We start from the raw sequence: 21776 nt of genomic DNA on the forward strand, positions 1-21776 counted from the left end.
CCGTCGCCGGCGCGCCGTCGGGCGAAGCCCGTGCGCCGCGGACGGCTGCGGGGCATCTCCCTTCCTCCATTGTTCGGGATTCTGGCGGCACGGGCGATGCTGCACGTGGGGGCGCGGGGTCCGGCGGGGTTCCCGGCGGCGGTGACGCGCGGATCCGGCGGCTGGGAGGTGGCGGGCGTCCCTGCAGCGCTGGCGGTGGCGATCTAGGTCGCGGCCCGACCTGGATCTCATCGGGCGGCTGTGGATGCGGATGGCTGATGGTGGCGGCTGCTCCGGGCAGCGACAGCTGCTCCAGGTCCGGCCTGGCCAGCGGCGCGGGTCCAGGATGACCTGGGCTGCGGGCGGCCGCCCTTGCCTCGACCTGTGGCTGGTAGGGGTGGCGGCGCAGCTGCGGCGGCCTTGGCGGACGTGTTGGCCGAAATCCAGCTGGCGCCGGTGGCTGGACTTCGGCGAGCGGCGTGGTTGGACTCCCCGGTGAGCAGTCTTGGTGGTAGGTGGTGGTCTGCGGGGTCCCCTTGCCAGTGGACGGACCTTCGTTGGTGGCCTTGTGTGGATATGCTTCGACCGCCGCGGTGGGGCGGCATAGTGGGTGTCGGTAGGGAGGTTGGTGGAAGGGATGGGCAGCGGCGTCGCTCAAGCTGCCCATCGCCGGCACTAGGTGTGCCGATCGTGGATGCGCCCGCTCCCCCTCCTCCCCATTCCCCATCCGTTTGTGTGTGGCGGCAGCTCCGGGCAGTTCAAGGCGGGACGTGGGCTGCGGTTACGTCGGTTTTGGGTGTCCTCTCGGACCAAAGCTGGTCACTTTGGCTGCTCTTGGGGAGATTCGTATGTCGGGCGGTGGCCCGGGTGGCGGGAGGCACGACGTTCTTGGACGGAGCTTGCGTCTCAGGTGCGGCCAAGCAGCCATGGCCACGCGGGTGGCTTGGTTGTGGGTGGTCGGCAAAGCTAGGGTGCGTCGGAGGGAGGTGAGCGCCGGGGTATATCACCTGTCCAGCCGTGTTCTGGCCGACGGTGGCGGCGTCGATGATGTCGTACCCTTCCTGAAGGCTCTGTCGCGGCGTTCCCTCTCCCACCGTCTCCCTCCAGGTGAAAACCTGATCTCTGGATCGGGTGGTGGCGGCTCTATGATCGTTACAATCTGGGAGGCACCGCTCTGGAGTCCTGGCTTTGTCGTTGTCCGTTTCACCCCTCCATGGTGGTTTGTCATGATGGAGGTCTCCATTGGCTCCAAGCGGTTTCCTTTGCATATTCGTGGCGGTGGAGCGGTGTTTCGGTGTCCGGCATCTTTGTATCTTGCCTTGGGTGTGTGTGTTGTGTGTGTGGTAGCGTGAGTTTGTATCGTCTCTCAGATGTATTGCGGTTGTGCTTTATAAATAAAGCGGGAGAAACCCTTTCTCGTAATGTAAAAAACATTTTGCCTCCGTTTTAAAAAGGAAAGGCAGCCTGACCGATCCTATGCTATGGCTATCCGGCTGACATGCAGGACCATGCATGATGGACGCCGGATTCATACCCCCGTTTACCTCTCGGTGATCGTGATTGCACGACGGGCTAGGCGAACGTACGCGCGTACTCTTAGGCACGTTTGCAGTTTCGATCTCCTTTCAGTTTGATATATAGATGATCGATGATGGGCTGATGGCGTTGCAGCTTGATTCATAAACCAACAAGGCACGCTTTACCATCAATGCGCACACCTTACATGCTTGTTAAGCCACAATAAAATGGAAAAAAAGACCACACTTTTTACACTAGCGCGCGGCGCTTTCTGAGACAGTGATTGCACGAACATGCCTTCAAATTCCCCACGAAACAGATACGATTACACATATTTTTGTGTATATTTATTGGATTGTTAAATTTGTACGATGTTGCCGTTGTCACAATTAATACTGCTCCCTCCATTCAAACAAGTTTGTCCCTTAAATGGATGTATCTAGTATCAAGTTAGTGCTAGATACATCCATTTAAGAAACAAGCTTGGGACAAGTTTTTTCGAATGAAGGGAGTACGTGGCAAACATTCTTGCAACAATCATATTCCGGCCACTTGTTTAGTTCGAATTGAAACTATACTCATGCAGATATGGTCGGGTCGGGTGAGTTGGGGGGTAGTGGTTAACCTGTTAATGATGTAGTACGTGCCAACCTCCAAGCTTCCAACATCTTTGAGGTCGTTCCCCAAAAGTCTCTTCTTCTGAGGTTGGAAAGTCCCTCTCAGCCTTCTGCTCCATGATTCCTTCATGCATCATCATAGAACCATCCTGTTGTCTGAATTTAATTTTCTGATCGTTGTGTTCTTATGATGTCCACTCATATTTGAGGAGAGAGGGAAAGAAACACGGAATTGAAGACACCGTTTGTTGTCCTTCCTTCTTAGAACATACGTCTCCTGTCTACCTCACAAGCATACGGCAGAATCAGGATTATATTACTGCATTAGTGACAGCTGATCACAAAACTGCACAGAAAACCTTAAGGAATAAAATAACATTTTGGCATCAAGGGGAAGAGAAGATGATTATCTGCATCGTAATGATGCAGAGGCTAGAGGTTTCAACCTCCATTTAGAAAAAATGTATGACTGCTCTCTTCTGCCGAGATCAACTTAAGTACATCCAAATCAATTATGCCCTTAGCTAAAATGCGCTCGACATACCAGCTGGCTGTGTTTGGTACATAGTAGTTGGCCTTGGCTATCTTTCTTATCCAGTAGACAAATTGTACCTAAGCCCACCATTAAAGAAAATTCCAACAGCCAATATCTGCACGATTTCTTTACAGGCAAGACATCCTTTCTTTCTGGTGGAGAATTAAAATCTCGAGAACCAACTGCAATAATATTTGCCCATGATTGGTTATCCCGCGCATTTTAATAGTATGCAAGTACATATATGTTGCCGTGTTGGAAAATGGCAGGTCAGTGTGGACTGTGGACAATGTCCATGCAGCAACTACATTGATAAATTCCTCACGCGTCTTTATCTTTTGGAGTACATTCGTTATGAGAGTTAAGCCTAAAAGAATACTGTAGATGAGAATTTTTAATTAATTAGTTCCACGTACTGCTTGTGGTTGCTTTAGTCGGCTAGCAACCACCACAAATACTAGTCCTTGAAAAGAAATGTAGAAGCGAGCAACACACCATCCTCCTCCCTCCCTCCTCCCGGACATCTTTATATCATCACGCAGCGCACGGCAATGGCGGCCTTGCTGCCACCACCACGACCACCACCATTGCCAATCCAAAGGGAGAAGGAAGCATGGACTGCTGCATCTGCGGCCCCATGGCCGCCATCTACAGGCCTCCGAGGAACACCATATGCTCCCCGTGCTACGAAGGCTCCAAGGCCATCATCGCCTTCCTCAACGACGGCGACCACGCCGCCGGTGACGTCCAAGGCGACCGTGGCTTGGTGACCCCCCGCGGATTGATCAAGCACACCGAAAACTCCACCAAGGCAAGAACTCTCGAATTTATTAATCCTCATGGTCTCCAATGTTGCATATCAATCGTGTATACTTAAGCTGTCACGAACTGTGATGGAGCTCTCAGCTCTGCATGTAAAGCAAGATACTTAAGCTGATGTCCTATGGCGAAATATCGTTTCCATAGAAACACGAAAGACCTGCATCTGCATGCGACGGGCGCCTTAATTAGTTCGTCCATCGTGGTTTATTTGCTCTGCCGTCACCGCCAGTACTATCTTACCGACCGGTGAGCCGCATGTCTCCGTCACAGAATTGCATGCATGTCTGAACAGGAAAGTTTGGTCGGTGAGAATGACACCTGACGCCACTCTCATGATTGACGCTTCTAAAGCTCAGTTAATAAAGTTTTAAAATGCGTAATCAGTAACACCGGGAAGTCATTACCCTAAAACTTCTTTGTTTGTGATGTTGAAGCAGGGGATGAGAGAAGCATGGGAGCAGATGAAGGAGATGAGAGACAGGGAGGAGGCGGCGAACCAGCGGGCCGGGTTCCTCGAGCAGGGCTTCGGGGCGGCCTGGATGGAGGGAGCCCACACCGACATCGTCGTCAAACCTGGAAATGGGCCGCCAATCCCGGCCCACAAGGCCATCCTGGTCAGCCGCCCTCCTTTGTCGGCCTTTGAAGTTTTGGCACTGGTGCAAGACGTTAACACCGGCCGTGCATTCCGTGCAGGCGGCGAGGTCGGAGGTGTTCCAGCACATGCTGTGCTCCGACCAGTGCAAGGCGGGCCCCGCCGGCGGCTGCGTCTCCCTCCCGGAGCTGGCCCACGACGAGCTTTCCCTCTTCTTGGCGTTCCTGTACACCGGGACCCTCGACGCGGCGGCCGCGGCGGCGACGGCGACATCGGCGTCCGAGCGACGGCTGCACGCGCTCCTGGTGGCCGCGGACAAGTACGACGTGCCGTTCCTGGGGCGGGCATGTGAGGCGCGGCTGGCAGCGGCGATGGAACCTGCGAATGTGCTGCGGACGCTGGAGGTGGCCGACCGTGTCAGCTCAGGCGGCGCGCTGAAGGAGCGCGCCATGGGCACGGTGGTGGAGCACGCGGAGCAGGTGGTGTTCTCCGACGAGTACCACGACTTCGCCGTCAGGAACGCCGGCTTGTGCGTCGAGATCACCAGGGCGCTGCTCGCCAAGGCCGCCGGCGCCAAGAGGGCGTGAAGTGCACTATGCACATGTAGTATATAGCTAGATGCATACATGCATCTTTTCTGGCAGAGAAAAGTCGTTGTATGTACATCCGTCATGCGTGTGTCTGAAACGCGATCAATGCAAGATTAATTCACGGCTGGGCAACGTGGGACAAGATTAGTCGATGCGTCCATATAAAGTCTTTCTCCTCTCTCCTCGAACCGAACCCTAGACGCGCCGCCTAACCGCCGCCGCCGCCGTTTCTCGCTGATCTGGGCCTCTGCTCTGCGTGGAGGCATGGACCAGACGGAAGCCCTGCCCGACGACACGCTCACCAACGTCCTCGGCCGCCTTCCGCCGTGCGACCTCGCCGCGTCCCGCTGCGTCCGCAGGACGTGGTGTGCCGTCGTCGACACCCACCGCCTCTTGGTGCCGCACCTGCTCCCGCACTCGCTGCACACGGTATCTTCGTCAACTACATCGACTACAATCGCCCGCGCTACTTCGCCCGCCCCTCGGCGCAGAAGCCCGCGATCGGCTGCAACCTAGACTTCTTGCCTGGTTATGCCCATGATTACGAGCCAATCGCCGATCACTGCAACGGTCTCTTGCTTTATGGGGGTCAGACGGACTCGTTGTACGTGGCCAACCCCGCCACAAGACGGTGGGAAGATCTCTGCCGCAAGGGTGGCGACTGCAAGAGGAACCCATACCTTGTGTTCGACCCTGCAGTCTCACCCCACTATGAGGTGTTTTCGATCCCGTATGTACCCGTGGATCCTGCACAAGATTCCACGGAATGGCCACCATCCTCGTGGATGTTAGATGTATTCTCGTCTAGTACAAGGCAATGGTACCAGACGTCTTTTCTCCGCCAAGGCGAGGCTATGGGGACAGTGGCTACTGCTCGACTAGATCCTATGATGCCGTGGCCGGGCGGTCCAAGGTGGCGCTATAGTGTGTATTGGCGAGGATCACTTTATGTTCATTGCAGAGGTGTGTTTGTCGTGAGGTAATACATCGGTCTTGACACATCTTCCCGAAACAACTTCTATATTGTCTTAGTATTAGTAGTGCTTTTCTTATGTTTGGATTTGACTTATTTTATCTTGCAGATTATCTTTGTCAGATGGCAAGTACCAAGTAATTAAAATGCCAATGAATATTGCAAAAGGCCAACAGGGTATGTATCTTGGAAAATCAGAAAAAGGGGTATACCTCGCAATGATGACACATGATACAGTACATCGACTCCGGGTTTATAATCTTGTTGAATCAAGCAAACAGATCAACTGGGTGTTGAAGTATGATGTTGATCTTGAGCCATGGACAACGGAATGGTTGGACAACCTCAAGGGGTTTGACAAAACTTGGAAGCTAGATGAAGGAGATGACGATGTGGACGAGGGCGAAGAAGAAGAAGAAGAAGAAGAAGAAGAAGAAGAAGAAGAAGAAGAAGAAGAAGAAGAGGAGGAGGAGGAGGGGGAGGAAGAAGACGAAGAGGAAGAGGAAGAAGAAGAAGAAGGAGAAAATCAAGGAATGCTAAAGGGGGATAATCTGGAATGGGACTCCGACTATGATAATGTTCTGGATCTTAAAGATGGTAGGGGAGGCTTCTTTAGGCATGTCGACTGCCTTGGCTTTCACCCGTACAACGAGGTTGTTTTCTTGGATTTATCATTTAAAGTAGTGGCTTATCATTTGAAAACCTCGATGGTTCAGTATCTAGGCAACATCCGCCCAAGTGATTACCAATTTACCACCTTGCACACACAAATGGCATGTACGGATTATTTCCGTACACTCCTTGCATGATTGGGGAACTTCGAGAGCACGCTTCAAGGAGTCATCGTGGACATTAGCACATTTTAACTGTTTAGCTACATCAGTTTAAGGAATGATAAGCCTTCTCCAATTTACTTTTATTGACGTTGGTTACGCGGAACAAGGGTCCTGCATATTATTTAGACGATTCAAGGTTCAAGTCAAGTGTCGAGAAGTGTTAGGCGGCTTTGCTTTAGGCTGTTTCTTCAACTATTTGATCAATTTTTCCAGTTGCATAAATGAGTAGACTTCTACTACTGAATTCAAGTCAAATTTTGCACCGGTGAGGAATTTGCGGACATGTGCTATTGTGTTGTGTACTTGATTCATTTGAATCTTCGATGACTCACTTGGATGGACGGTTGGTGTAGGTGCTCAACTACAATGATTTTGATGTATTGTACCTAAAATGCCAAACATTTGATAAGAGGACACACGCTTCAAGTCGACTCAGAAAACAGGAAGATAATTTTGACCTACTGTCAGGGTGATTTTGATCACCCCGCTTCGAGTCGAAGGCGTCCTATCAGGAGACATGGAAAATAATAATTTAAACCACGCATGATGATTCCGATGGCTAAGAGAGTTAACCTCTACCTAATAAGTTTTAGATAAATAAATGTTTTTTCCTCACAACAGCAGGAATGGCTGTGTGCCGAGATGACCAGGGCGCTGCTCACCAAGGCCGCCGGCGCCAAGAGGGCATGAAGTGAAGATGTGTATAGCTAGACGCGGTTGTTTTCTGTTGCTTAATCCGGTGTAGACAGCAGGGTTTCTTTTATGTACATGTCTGTCTGAAACACATTCGATGCCAAGATTAATTCAGGTTTTGTGTCAAGTGCGTAATACAAGCAATACCAAGTTGTGGTTTTGCTCCAATTAACCCGCATGTTTTATTTCTGCGGGGAACTTAGAGAGCTTTACTCAAACAAAATAAATCTTGGGACGATCAGCCAAAAGGCTGGTCAGCGGGAAAGGAGATAGCCAACATAAGGGCATTTCTAACCGATCCTCTATACGGCCGTAAGGGGAGATAATTTCAATTTTCCTCCCATACAGTGCACCAATCCCCAATTCTCTGTAAGGGAGGAAAAATTATCCTCCGGCGCATCTCATTTCCCTAAATATACTCGACCATTGCGGCTCCGAGTAAAAGCCATGCCTCTCTCACGCGTTGCCCCCAGCCACCGCATCTTCGTCGGTGCGCCTCCCGACGATCGACCACCGGCCCCGCCGCTACCTCGTTGTCTTTCTTGGCCCCTGCCGCCCTTCTGCCCGACGCCGCTCTCATTCGGCCGCCATCGCCAATTCGTGCTTCTAAACTCTCCATTTTCTATCGACCGCCATATCTCACCTTGCTTGCACACTGTTGCAGGTCATTCGCCCACGTCGCCGCCAACCGGTTTGGTCTAAACGACACTGGCCGGTCGGTGCACCACCACTGCACCGCAAGTGTTCGGGAATTGCCTATGTGAGTTTTTTACTTAGTTTCTTTTTGAACCGAGTTGTTTGGATTGAACGTAGCCATTTGAATTATAAATGAAGATGTTGAGGTAGATGGTCTTGGAGGACTCATCGCCATCCGAAGAGGAAGAAGATGATGATGACTTCGACACCATTTTAGGCATGATTTTCAATGATGATATTCGGCGGCCTAGGAGAGGATCACAGTTTGACCGCATACACATCAACCGTTGATAGAGCGGAGGGCCATGCCAAGATCATGAGAGACTACTTTGATCCAAAGCCAACCTATCCGGAGAAATTCTTTCGCCGGCGCTTTCGGATGCACACAAGTCTTTGAGAGGTATGATGATTGGTTCAAGATCTGGAGAAATGCATGTGGAGAAATAAGTGCAAGCCCATTGATGAAGTGCATTGCGGTTGTTCGAGTGTTGGCATATGGGTGTTCGACCGATGCAGTTGACGACTATGCCTGCATTGGTGAAGACACAATCTTGGAGGTTGTTCGAATGTTTACAAAAGCAGTGATCGTTGTCTTTGGCCGAGAGTACTTGAGAGCACCCAACAAGGAAGATACCAAGAGGCTGATGATAGAGAGTGAAGCAAGAGGATGGCCTGGGATGCTTGGATCACTTGACTGCATGCACAGGACATGGAAGAATTGTCCTGCGGGGTGGAAGGGTATAAATATTATGACTTGTTGCATCATATTGCACAACATGACCATTGAAGAAAAGAGGGATATGCCTGAGAACTTTCAGTACATCACCAATGGAACTTCAATTGGGCCAGAGTATGATACCACTAGTAGAAGAAGGGTCAAATGTGAATCACATTAGTGCCGGTTTGATTTTGAGCCGGCACTAATGAGTGCATTAGTGCCGGTTCCAACGGCTAGCCGGCCGCTCTCATTAGTACCGGTTCATGGCGAACCTTTAGCACCGGTTCGTGCCACGAACCGGTACTAAAGTGAGTGGTGGCAGGATGTTGTCAGTCTGGGCCCCTCCAGCACCTTTAGTACTGGTTTGTGTTACGAACTGGTACTAAAGGTCGTCCTACATAAACCCTTCGTTCACCCGAGCTCGCTCTATTCTTTCCCTTTCCCCTCTCCTCCTCTGTTTCTTCCCCTCTTCCTCGAGCTCATCACACAGTTTGCACAAAATGTGTCAAGATTTGAAGGTCCCCATTCCTTCAAATGATCACAAAGGTTAGCAACTTTGTCCTTTCATCTCTCATTGCTAGATTAGCTCTTGCAATGCTTTGTATAGTGATTAATTTGTGAGTTTAGTAATTTGGGAGGAATTATATGTGCTAGTATTTGATTTATATGCAATCTGAGGTCAAAAATAACACTTAGTTTGCATATGTAGGTGTGGTCTACTTAGTGCCTTCTAAATCTCCGTCGTAACCACCGTCGATCGCCCGCGCCGTCCCGTCGCTGGCACCACCTTGTGGTGAGGCTCTTGTTCATGAATGTTTTACATTACCAAATTGATATTTGTGTGATTTGGATATATAGTTACTCGTATAATTATCTTACCTGTACGTTGTTTGTTATACATAGTGCCATGGTTTTGATATCCGTCCCCGTCGGCCCTCGTCCTTGTTATGACTCGGATGTGGTATATTCTCTTTTAAAACTAGTTGTTGCATTTCGTGTTTATGACAAATTATGCCCATCAAGTTGACATGGATATTTTTATCTAGGAGGTATGTGAACCGGAAATTCCAACCGACCCTATTGTCGAGAGGTTAAATTTAGTTGAAAGAGAAAACGAGTATTTGAAAGAAAAATTGAAAAGAATTGAGGGGGAGAAGATGGAATTGGAGTTGCATGTTTCCGATGTCGTCGATGATCACAAGATCAAGATGGAGAAAATGCGCTTGAAGATTAGAAAAATTAGAAAATATGCCATTGATAGTGAGGCTTGGTATCATTATGCTGTTGGATCAATTGTTACCTTAGTTGCAATCTTGATCGCATTTGCTGTTGCATTTAAATGCTTTAGCTAGAGAGTTATTTGTTTGTTGCATTTAAGTGTTGTATGAACTATATATATGTATGAACTTTATGTATGAACTTGTATTAATTTGGTCTTTTCTGCTTGCCGCTGAGGCAAACAAGCGGGCGGATGGTTTTATGCCTTGTCCATGTGTTGGCTGTAAGAATGGTCACAATTACTCTACGTCAAGAACCATTCACGTCCACCTATTTGAGTCTGGTTTCATGCCCCACTATAATGTTTGGACCAAGCACGGAGAAAGAGAGGTTATGATGGAAGACAATGAAGAAGAAGAGGACGACCACAGCTATCCTGGCCATGGGTTCCCTGAATACGATGATACAACAATAATGGGGGAAGAAGCTGAGCCGGCAATGCGGGAAGAAGCTGAAGAAGAGGCATCAGATGAGCCCGCTGATGATCTAGGTCGGGCCATTGCGATGCAAAGAGAAACTACGCAAGTGATTTGGAGAAGAAGAAGTTGCAGCGCATGTTGGAGGATCGCAAGAAATTGTTGTACCCGAATTGCGAAGCTGACAAAAAAAGTTGGGCACCACACTGGAATTGCTGCAATGGAAGGCGGAGAATGGTGTATCTGACAAGGGATTTGGAAAGTTGCTTCCAAAGGACAACGAATTGCCCGAGAGTACGTATGAAGCGTCTGCCCTCTAGGATTAGAGGTGCAGAAGATACATGCATGCCCTAATGACTGCATCCTCTACCGCGGTGGGTACGAGGATTTGAACGCTTGACCGGTATGTGGTGCATTGCGTTATAAGATCAGTTGCGATGACCCTGGTGATGTCGAGGGCGAGCGCCCCGGGAAGAAGATTCCTGCCAAGGTGATGTGGTATGCTCCTATAATACCACAGTTGAAACATTTTTTCCAAAACAAAGAGCATGCGAAGGTGATGCGATGGCACGGAGAAGACCGTAAGAAAGACGGAAAGTTGAGAGTACCCGCTGACGGGTCGCAGTGAAGAAAGATCGAGAGAAAGTACTGGGGGGAGTTTGCAGATGACCCAAGGAACGTATGGTTTGGTCTAAGCGCAGATGGCATTAATCCTTTTGGGGAGCAGAGCAGCAACCATAGCACCTGGCCTGTGACTCTATGTTTGTATAACCTTCCTCCTTGGTTGTGCATGAAGCGGAAGTTCATTATGATGACAGTGCTCATCCAAGGCCCTAAGCAACCCGGCAACAACATTGATGTGTACCTAAGGCCATTAGTTGAAGAACTATTACAGCTGTGGAATGGAGCAGGTGTACGTGCGTGGGATGAGCACGGACAGGAAGAATTTGACCTAAAGGCGTTGTTGTTCGTGACCATCAATGATTGGCCTGCTCTTAGTAACCTTTCAGGACAGACAAACAAGGGATACCGCGGATGCACACACTGTTTGGATGATACCGACAATATATATTTGGATAGTTGTCGGAAGAATGTGTACCTGGGAATCATCGATTTCTTCCGAGCAGGCATCCCGTAAGAAAGAAAGGCAAGCATTTCAAAGGTGAGGCGGATCATCGGACGAAGCCTCGCACCGTACTGATGCTGATGTACATGATATGGTCAAGGATTTGAAGGTAATCTTTGGAAAGGGTCCTGGCGGAGAACCTGTTCCAAAGGACGCTGACGGACGTGCACCCATGTGGAAGAATAAATCTATATATTGGAAAGACCTAGAGGTCCGCTCCGCAATCGACGTGATGCACGTGACGAAGAATCTTTGCGTGACCCTGTTTGGCTTCTTGGGTGTGTATGGGTAGACAAAAGATACACCAGAGGCACGGGAGGACCAGCAACGTATGCATGGAAAAGACGGCATACATCAGGGTCAGGCCAGCTACGCTCTTACCAAAGAAGAGAAGGAAATCTTCTTTGAATGCCTGCTCAGTATGAAGGTACCATCTAGCTTCTCGTCGAATATAAAGGGAATAATAAATATGGAAGAGAAAAAGTTTCAGAACCTAAAGTCTCATGACTGCCACATGATTATGACGCAACTGCTTCCGGTTGCATTGAGGGGGCTTCTATCAGAAAACGTTCGATTAACCATTATGAAGCTATGTAAATTCCTCAATGCAGTCTCTCAGAAGGTAATCGATCCAGAAATCATACCAAGGTTACAGAATGATTTGGTGCAATGTCTTGTCAGTTTCGAGTTGGTGTTCCCACCATCCTTCTTCAACATCATGACGCACGTCCTAGTTCACCTTTGCGAAGAGATTAACATTTTGGGTCCTGTATTTCTACACAATATGTTCCCCTTTGAGAGGTTCATGGGAGTCTTGAAGAAATATGTTCATAACCGTGCTAGGCCAGAAGGAAGCATCTCGAAGGGCCATGAAAATGGGGAGGTCATTGAGTTTTGTATTGACTTTATTCCTGACCTTAAGCCGATTGGTGTTCCTGAATCGCGGCATAAGGGCAGACTGGATGGAAAAGGCAAGCTAGGAGGGCATCAAATAATATGTATGGATGGGCATTCTCTCACTGAAGCACACTACACAGTTCTATAGAATTCCATCTTCGTGGCTCCGTATATGGAGGAACACAAGAATTTTCTACACTCCAAACACCCGGAGCAGTCTGACGACTGGATTACACGTGAACAAACGAGGACTTTCGCCGGTTGGTTGCAGAAACGTGCCTTGCATGATGGCGATATTGAAGATGGCATGTACTCGCTGTCCCAGTTACCATCTTCGAATATAATGACTTTCAAAGGGTATGAGATAAATGGGAATACATTTTACATGATCGTCCAAGATAAGAAGAGCACCAACCAAAACAGTGGTGTCCGCTTTGATGCAACAACAAACACGGGAAAGGAAACATATTATGGTTACATAGAGGACATATGGGAACTTAACTATGGAGGTGGTTTGAAGGTCCCTTTGTTTCGGAGCAAATGGGTCAATATGACACGAGGCGGGGTAACGGAAGACCCGCAGTACGGAATGAAAACAGTGGATCTCAACAATCTTGCGTATGTAGATGAACCATTCGTCCTAGCCAATGATGTGGCGCAGGTTTTTTATGTGAAAGACATGTCTACCAGGCCGAGAAAAAGAAAAGATAAGGAAGCGAATGGATCATACGATGAGCCAAAGCGCCACATAGTTCTTTCAGGGAAAAGAAACATCTTGGGAGTGGATGACAAGACAGACATGTCAGAAGATTATGAAAATTTGATGAAATTGCTCCATTCACAGTGAATATTGACCCGAGCATCCAGTTAAATGATGAAGATTTTCCATGGCTACGGCGCAAAGGGACACACGCGAAGAAAAAGTTTCACACCCAAAGATCTGGGATGTGATCGGCTTCACTACCATCACTTTCTTCTGTGTTTCACACCCAGGAGGGAATCTCTATAATAGTTAGGGTAGTTATGTGTTTTGGCATTTGAAACGCGAAGAAATTTTATGTGCAAACAAATTCTTACATGCATTTACTGATTTTTCAGCTAAATGACCCTGAAATTGAAAAGCATTTCAAATGAACTTAGAAAAGGTTAAAAGTTGGCATGGTATCATAATTTCACCCATATAGCATGTGCAAAAAAGTAGAGAGGGTTACCGCAAAAACTGGATGCACTTTGTGTACAAAATGGACAAACTCTTTCGAAGTATCAGGGTTTCGGACAAAAACTCATGTGTTACAAAGGCATTTCATTTTTTTAAATAACCTAAGCATTACCAAATTCAATATAATGTTAAAACACACTAATATTAAACATAAAAAAAGAATAACTGAAAAATCTATTTTCAAAGTTAAGTTATTCACAAACTAGTGATTCACACAAATTTCAAATAATTCAAAATTTAAACTATTCAAATTTGAAAACTACCGGCACTAACAGAAAGTTTGTAATTTTTTGTACCTAAAGCAAAAATATTCACAAAAAAAAACTCTAAATACAGCAAAAAAACAACTCAAAAATAAATAAAACAAAAATAAATAAAGCAAAAAATAAGAAAATAAAAAAGCCCGCCTACTCGGCCAGAGCGGCCTGCATACGACTAGAAACCCAACGTGTTGTTGGGCCAGGATGTAGGCCCGCAAAGGCCCAGTAGGCCCACAGGGCAGTAGAGAACAGGTAGGCCTAGTAGGCCTGCTTTGGAGAGGAGCTCGAGAGAGCTACCGCACTGGGGCTTATAAACCAGTGCGGACGCCTCTCGGCTAGCGAGGTGGGACTAAACTTGCCGCACCGCACCTGTTCCAGCGCACCACCTTTAGTACCGGGTGGTGGCTCCAACCGGTACTAAAGTGTGGGTCTTTAATACCGGTTGGTGCCACCATCAGGTACTAAAGGGGGGGCGCTTCCCGCCGCTTGGCCTGGCCAAAACAGACCTTTAGTACTGGTTGGTGGCTCCAACCGGTACTAAAGAGGTGTTCTATATAAGAAAGCACTTCAAAAAATTCAGTTTCTCATCTCTCCCTCTGCTTCTTTCTCCTCTGCCCCGTCGCCGCCGCCCCTCATCGCCGCCCCCGTCGCCGTCCCAATCGTCGTCCTACGCCGTCCCCGTCACCGTCGCCGCCCCGGCCATCCCCGTCCCTGTCGTCCCCGTCGCCGTGCCCCGCCCCGTCGCCGTGCCCCGCACCATCGTCGCCGCCCGGCCCGTCCCCGTCCCCGTCGTCGTCGCCCCGTCCCCATCCCCGTCGTCACTGCCTGTCTCCGTCCCCGTTGCCGCCCCCATCGCCGCGCCTCGCCGGTGAGCTCCTGCCCCGGCCGCCATGTCCACACACACACACACACTAGTTTTTTAGTTATAAATTTTAGTTATAGAAATTTTTCTGTTTTTTAGTTATAGAAATGTTAGAAATTTTTCTGTTTTTTAGTTTATAGAAATATTAGAAATGTTAGTTATATAGAAATGTTATAAAAAAATTCTTTTTTTTAGTTATAGAAATGTTAGCAATTTTTCAGCTTTTTAGTTATAGAAATATTAGAAATGTTATAGAAATGTTAGTCATATATATAGAAATGTTAGAAATTTTAGAATTAGTTTTAGTTAGATGAATTAGATTAATGTCAAATTGTTAGAATTTCGCATATAGAATTTTAGTTATCACAATCCAATCATTTAAAAAATGTTACTTTTTGCGGGCATATTAGTATTTGTTCTCGATGATGCCCGGCCCGCATCCTCGCCGTCGACCCGTTCGCGACGACGTCCGGCTGACCCATGTCCGGGACCGGGCTCCGCCGGGCTGGCACTGGGAGGTGCTACCTGGAGGGGCGCGCCGCTTGGTGAGGAACCCGGCCTCGGGTCCCGTCGTCGACCCTGATCTCCTTTGGTGGCGTTCCCGTGGGCCACATTCGGTGCAGAGGGAGCCGGCCCCGCTGGAGGTGGTGTGTCGCCGTGTCAGGGAGGAGGACGAGCACGTCCATCGCTACATGGCTGCTATGGACGTCAGGTTCTCCAATACTTGGCAGGTTCTTTGGGCAGATGACCGGAGATATGATCCTGTGATGGTTCCCCCTCTTTGGGTGTCCACTGATACGTCTCTGTCGTATCTATAATTTTTGATTGTTCCATGCCAATATTATTCACTTTCATATACTTTTAGACAACTTTTTATATTATTTTTGGGACTAACTTATTGATCCAGTGCCAAGTGCCAGTTCCTGTCTGTTGCATGTTTTATGTTTCGCAGAATATCCATATCAAACGGAGTCCAAACGGGATAAAAACGAACGGAGCTTATTTTTGGAAAATATGGAAAATTCCGGAAGAAAAATCAACGCGAACCAGTGCTCGAGGTGGTCACGAGGCAGGGGGGCGCGCCTGCCCCCCTAGGCGCGCCCCTACCCTCGTGAGCCCACCATAAGGCGGTTGACGCCCTTCTTTTGCCACAAGAAAGCTAATATTCGGAAAAAAATCACGACGAAGGTTTCAGGCCAATCGGAGTTACGGATCTCCATATATACACGAAACGGTGAAATAGAGCCAGAACAGAACGCAGAAACAGAGAGATAGATCCAATCTCGGAGGGGCTCTCGCCCCTCCCAAGCCATGGGAGCCAAGGACCAGAGGGGAAACCCTTCTCCCATCTAGGGAGAAGGTCAAGGAAGAAGAAGAAGAAGGGGGGCTCTCTCCCCCTTGCTTCCATGGCGCCGGAACGCCGCCGGGGGCCATCATCATCATCGCGATCTTCACCAACACCGCCGTCATCTTCACCAACATCTCCATCACCTTCCCCCTTCTATATTCAGCAGTCCACTCCCCCGCAACCCGCTGTACCCTCTACTTGAACATGGTGCTTTATGCTTAATATTATTATCCAATGATGTGTTGCCATCCTATGATGTCTGAGTAGATTCCTATTGTCCTATCGGTGATTGATGAATTGCTATGATTGGTTTGAGTTGCATGTTTTATTATTGGTGCTGTCCTATTGTGCCCTCCGTGTCACGCAAGCGTGAGGGATTCCCGTTGTAGGGTTTGCAATATTTTTATGATTTGCTTATGGTGGGTGGCGTGAGTGACAGAAGCACAGACCCGAGTAAGTAGGTTGTTTGCGTATGGGATAAAAGGGGACTTGATGCTTTAATGCTATGGTTGGGTTTTACCTTAATGAATCTTTAGTAGTTGCGGATGCTTGCTAGAGTTCCAATCATAAGTGCATAGAATTCCAAGTAAGGGATGATATGTTAGCTTATGCCTCTCCCTCAAATAGAATTGCAGTAGAGATTACCGGTCTAGTAACATAGTCAATTGCCTAGGGACAATTCCACAACTCCTACCACCACTTTTCCACACTCTCTATATTTACTTTGTTGCTTCTTTATCTAAACAGCCCCTAGTTTATATTTACGTGTTCTTTACTTTCTTGCAAGCTTACCTGAAAACACCTACAAAGTACTTCTAGTTTCATACTTGTTCTAGGTAAAGCGAACGTCAAGCGTGCGTAGAGTCGTATCAGTGGCCAATAGGACTTGAGAGAGTATTTGTTCTACCTTTAGCTCCTCATTGGGTTCGACACTCTTACTTATCGAAAGAGGCTACAACTATCTCGTATACTTGCGGGTCATCATCCACCGCCCGCGCCCCAGGAACCGCGAGTGGCCTAGATTCTTCTATAGTATTCGATCTTTATTAGGTACCTAGCCAGTGATGTATTCGATATATAATATTCGAGACGATGTATTCGAGATTATATATATTATTCGAGATGATGTATTAGAGATTATATATTAATCGAGACGATGCATATTATGTACTATATGATTTAGTTTTTCCTTATTGATTGCATCCATGCATTGTAATTTGAATACTAAATTGTTTTATATTTCTTCTGTATTAGTTAAGTAAAAGCTATGGTGGACAATACCGGCAGAGAGAGAGAGAACAGGAATTGTTCGAGATCATACGCAGCCCTCGCAGGCTAGATGATCTGAATGAAGCAGATGACGGCTCTCAATATCTGAACAATACCGGGGAGGGTGATGATAAGATATTCGATCTCGACGACTGAGCTGATGAAGTCATGAACTATGATTATGATTATGATGACGCAGACAATGTTTATGATGACACAGACAATAATGTTGATCTTGAAATAACAAAGACTACCGCAAGGTATATTTATATAAGCAGGCATCTGGTGATCATCACATGTTTTTTTATTTAAAGATATATTAACGAATCGATCTTTCTTCTTTCAGCCCTCCGGATCGAGCAAATCTGCTTCTACAGACAGCAGGACAAAGCGAGGCCCGGGCAAAAAGTTGAAGGAGAGTGTAAAGTACAACATCGACTCCATCAAATCTAGTGGCGAACCCCTCACGCCTAAGAACATTGTGAACAAGTGGACTCGTCAGTGTGGAGTTCTTGTGAAGGACCAACTCCTGATCTCCATTCAAGAATGGAAAGAGCCAAAAACTAAATGTCCAGATGTTACTTGGGTCGACAACAGAGCAAAAAAAACCTTTGGGAATCTCTGATGGAACATTTCACCCTACCAGATTATTTCACTGATGCAGATGTGCAGAAAGTTAAGGACGCTGCTCTTAAGAAGATGGCAATTGCATTCAACACCCACAAGAAAACTGTATGGGCCAACTACCTCGCTACAGAAAGGAAGACTCCAGAATTCAAGGGAACACTAGAGAAGCAAAGAGAACACTGGGCCCATTTCGTGAAATTCAAGGAATCAGAATTATCTAAGAAACGGTCGAGAAAAAACAAGGCCAATGCCGAAAAAAAGACGCAGTTCCATAGGCTGGGTCCAGGTGGCTACGCGGTGGCAATACCTAAGTGGGATAAGTCTGAGCAAGAGATGGAGGATGTAGGGGTCACTTCGGTTACTAGGAGCTGGCCCCCCAGGTGCAGAACTTGGTTCTATGTGCATGGGGGGTGTTGGACCCGAAGACAGGCTTGGTTTCGAAGAAGGAAAGTCTAAAAGGAGCCGAACAAAAGATACTTGACGCAATAGAAGATGCTCGAAAGGGGGTGTTCACGCCCAACAGAGAGAACGACGAGTTTACGCGCGCCCTGGGAAATCCTGAACACCCGGGAAGAACACGAGGCAAGGGTGTTATTCCCTGGTATGAGGGCTTTTCGGAATGGAACGACGACTACAGGAACCGTGCAAGAAAGAAGATGGAGGAGAAGAAGAAGAGGAAGCTAGAGGAGGAGCAGAGGAAGCAAGACCCGGAACGCCTTCAAGGCCTAGAAGCAAGGCATGCGGACTTGGCACTCAAATTCCAGCACCAGCACCAGCAGATCGACTCACTTAGCCAGGAAAGGGGGTCTCAGCAGCGGTAGCAGCAAGCGGATGATCGTCCAGCATTGGATAGCACCATCCCATCCATGCTGAGAAGCAGCGTTGGTTCCGCCCCGGGCGACACACTGCTAGATACATACCCTGTGGATGACATCATATAGAACACTAACTATGAGCTACACTCCAAAATGAAGAACATATCCATGAAGGTGGCGGGCGCTGTTGCTTTTACAATTACCCCCGAAGCAACCTTCCATTGCACCCCAATTCCAGTGGGCTATGCTCGTGTCTTGGTTGATGAAGTGGTGGACCCATATTCGGGGCTACAGCTTGACATTTCTGGAGGTGACAACGAGCGCACACTGGGAGAGGCCATACATTGTATCGTCATATGGAGAAAGGATTGCATCATCTTTCGAAGTCCACCGACACCGGGTCTGCCGAATCCTCCTCAAAGTCCGCCATCGAGTCAGCAGACTCCCGCTCCTCCAAGTCCACGAACGTGTGAGCCGACTCCTCCTTGAAGTCCGCCACCTCCTCCAAGTCCACGAACGCGTGAGCAGACTCCTGCTTCAAGTCCGGCACAGCGTCAGGCCACTCCTCCTGTTTCAAGTCCGACACCGTGTCAAGCCACACCTCCTGCTTCAAGTCCCGCACAGCGTCAGGCCACTCCTCCTGCTCCAACTCAGCCACATCAGTGATACGTCTCCAACGTATCTACTTTTCTAAACACTTTTGCCCTTGTTTTGGACTCTAACTTGCATGATTTGAATGAAACTAACCCGGACTGACGTTGTTTTCAGTAGAACAGCCATGATGTTGTTTTATGTGTAGAAAAGAAAAGTTCTCGGAATGTCCTGAAAATCCACGGAGGCACTTTTTAGAAATAATAAGAATTTCTGGGAGAAAGAAATATACTAGGGGGCCCAGGGCCTGTCCACGAGACAGGGGGCGCGCCACCCCCTGTAGGGCGCGCCCCCTATCTCATGGGCCCCTGGACCTCTACCGACCTCAACTCCAACTCCATATATTCACGTTCGGGGAGAAAAAAATCAGAGAGAAAGTTTCATCGTGTTTTACGACACGGAGCCGCCGCCAAGCCCTAATCTCTCTCGGGAGGCCTGATCTGGAGTCCGTTCGGGGCTCCGGAAAGGGGGATTCATCGTCGTCGTCATCATCAACCATCCTCCATCACCAATTTCATGATGCTCACCGCCGTGCGTGAGTAATTCCATCGTAAGCTTGCTGGACGGTGATGGGTTGGATGAGATTTACCATGTAATCAAGTTAGTTTTGTTAGGTTTGATCCCTAGTATCCACTATGTTCTGAGATTGATGTTGCTATGACTTTGCTATGCTTAATGCTTGTCACTAGGGCCCGAGTGCCATGATTTCAGATCTGAACCTATTATGTTTACATGAATATATGTGTGTTCTTGATCCTATCTTGCAAGTCTATAGTCACCTATTATGTGTTATGATCTGACAACCCCGAAGTGACAATAATCGGGATACTTCTCGGTGATGACCGTAGTATGAGGAGTTCATGTATTCACTATGTGCTAATTCTTTGTTCCGGTTCTCTATTAAAAGGAGGCCTTAATATCCCTTAGTTTCCGCTAGGACCCCGCTGCCACGGGGGGGGGGGGTAGGACAAAAGATGTCATGCAAGTTCTTTTCCATAAGCACGTATGACTATTTACGGAATACATGCCTACATTGCATTGATGAATTGGAGCTAGTTCTGGGTCACCCTATGTTATAGCTATTACATGAGGAATCTCATCCGGCATAATTATCCATCACTGATCCATTGCCTATGAGCTTTTCATATATTGTTCTTCGCTTATTTATTTTTCCGTTGCTACTGTTACAACTACTACAAAACCCCAAAAACAATTATCTTTACTTTTGCTACCATTACCTTTATTATCATACTACTTTGCTACTAAATACTTTGCTGCAGATACTAAGTTATCCAGGTGTGGTTGAATTGACAACTCAACTGCTAATACTCAAGAATATTCTTTGGCTCCCCTTGTGTCGAATCAATAAATTTGGGTTGAATACTTTACCCTCGAAAGCTGTTGTGATCCCCTACACTTGTGGGTTATCAAGACTAATTTCTGGCACCGTTGCCGGGCAGCATAGCTCTATTCTCTGAGTCACTTGGGATTTATATCTGTTGATCACTATGAAGAACTTGAAAGACGCTAAAACCAAGATTTTGCACTTAACTACGAGGGGAGGTAAGGAAATGCCATCTAGCTCTGCACTAGATTCTCCTTCCGTTATTAGTAGGCTTGCGACACCTAAACCTGCTACTGCTATGAATTCTGATATGTCGCATGTTATTGATGATGCCACTTCTGCTATGCATGATGAAACTACTTCTGTGCGTGATACTACTTTGCCATTAGGTGAATTTCTTGATGAACAACTTGCTAGAGTTAGGGGGAATGAAATTACTGAAGAACCTATTATTGATGATAGTGATGATGAAGGTTCTCCTAATGATTATGTATTACCTGTTGTTCCTAAGGGTTATGTTATGAATGAAGAAGCTGCTAGGGAAATCTTTGCTTGCAATGATAGATATGATCTTAAGAAATTATTAGCTAAATGGAAGCAGCAGTCTCTTAATGCTAGAATGAAACCCGACCCTGCTTTTGCTACTTCACCTATTTGTGTTACTAATAAGGATTATGAATTCTTTGTTGATCCTGAAATTATTACTTTAGTTGAATCTGATCCTTTTTATGGCCTTGAATCTGAAACTTTTGTGGCACATCTTACCAAGTTGAATGATATAGCTACCCTGTTTACTCATGATGAGAAGTCCCGCTATTTTTATATCCCTAAGATATTTCCATTCTTATTAAAGGGTGATGCTAAGAGTTGGTATAATTATCTTGCTCCTGGTTGTGTGCGTAGTCCCCATGATATGATTTATTACTTCTCTGCTAAATATTTCCCTGCTCATAAGAAACAAGCTGCCTTGCGGGAAATATATAATTTTGTGCAAATCAAAGAAGAGAGTCTCCCACAAGCTTGGGGGAGGCTTCTCCGGTTACTTAATACTTTGCCTGATCATCCTCTTAAGAAAAATGAAATAATTGATATCT

At 47.4% G+C, this 21776-nt stretch overlaps 1 protein-coding gene across 1 annotated transcript; it reads left to right on the top strand.

Annotated features, from left to right (window-relative positions):
- The first annotated feature begins 3147 nt into the window (after nucleotides 1-3147).
- LOC119295471 (BTB/POZ domain-containing protein At3g56230-like) lies at nucleotides 3148-4791 on the top strand. Its single transcript, XM_037573889.1, has 3 exons — nucleotides 3148-3460; nucleotides 3909-4085; nucleotides 4165-4791. The coding sequence occupies exons 1-3, from the start codon at nucleotides 3263-3265 to the stop codon at nucleotides 4648-4650; spliced, it is 861 nt and encodes a 286-aa protein (XP_037429786.1). The 5' UTR covers nucleotides 3148-3262; the 3' UTR covers nucleotides 4651-4791.
- Nucleotides 4792-21776: the final 16985 nt, after the last annotated feature.

This window comes from Triticum dicoccoides, chromosome 4B (genome assembly GCF_002162155.2).
Source record: "Triticum dicoccoides isolate Atlit2015 ecotype Zavitan chromosome 4B, WEW_v2.0, whole genome shotgun sequence".
In the NCBI taxonomy this organism is placed as follows: domain Eukaryota; kingdom Viridiplantae; phylum Streptophyta; class Magnoliopsida; order Poales; family Poaceae; genus Triticum; species Triticum dicoccoides.

Excerpts from the sequence above, each read along its gene's own strand:
- LOC119295471 (XM_037573889.1), top strand. The coding sequence starts at position 3,263 with ATGGACTGCTGCATCTGCGGCCCCATGGCCGCCATCTACAGGCCTCCG. Across the intron at positions 3,461-3,908 it reads ACACCGAAAACTCCACCAAG|GGGATGAGAGAAGCATGGGA; the intron begins GCAAGAACTCTC and ends ATGTTGAAGCAG. Across the intron at positions 4,086-4,164 it reads CGGCCCACAAGGCCATCCTG|GCGGCGAGGTCGGAGGTGTT; the intron begins GTCAGCCGCCCT and ends CATTCCGTGCAG.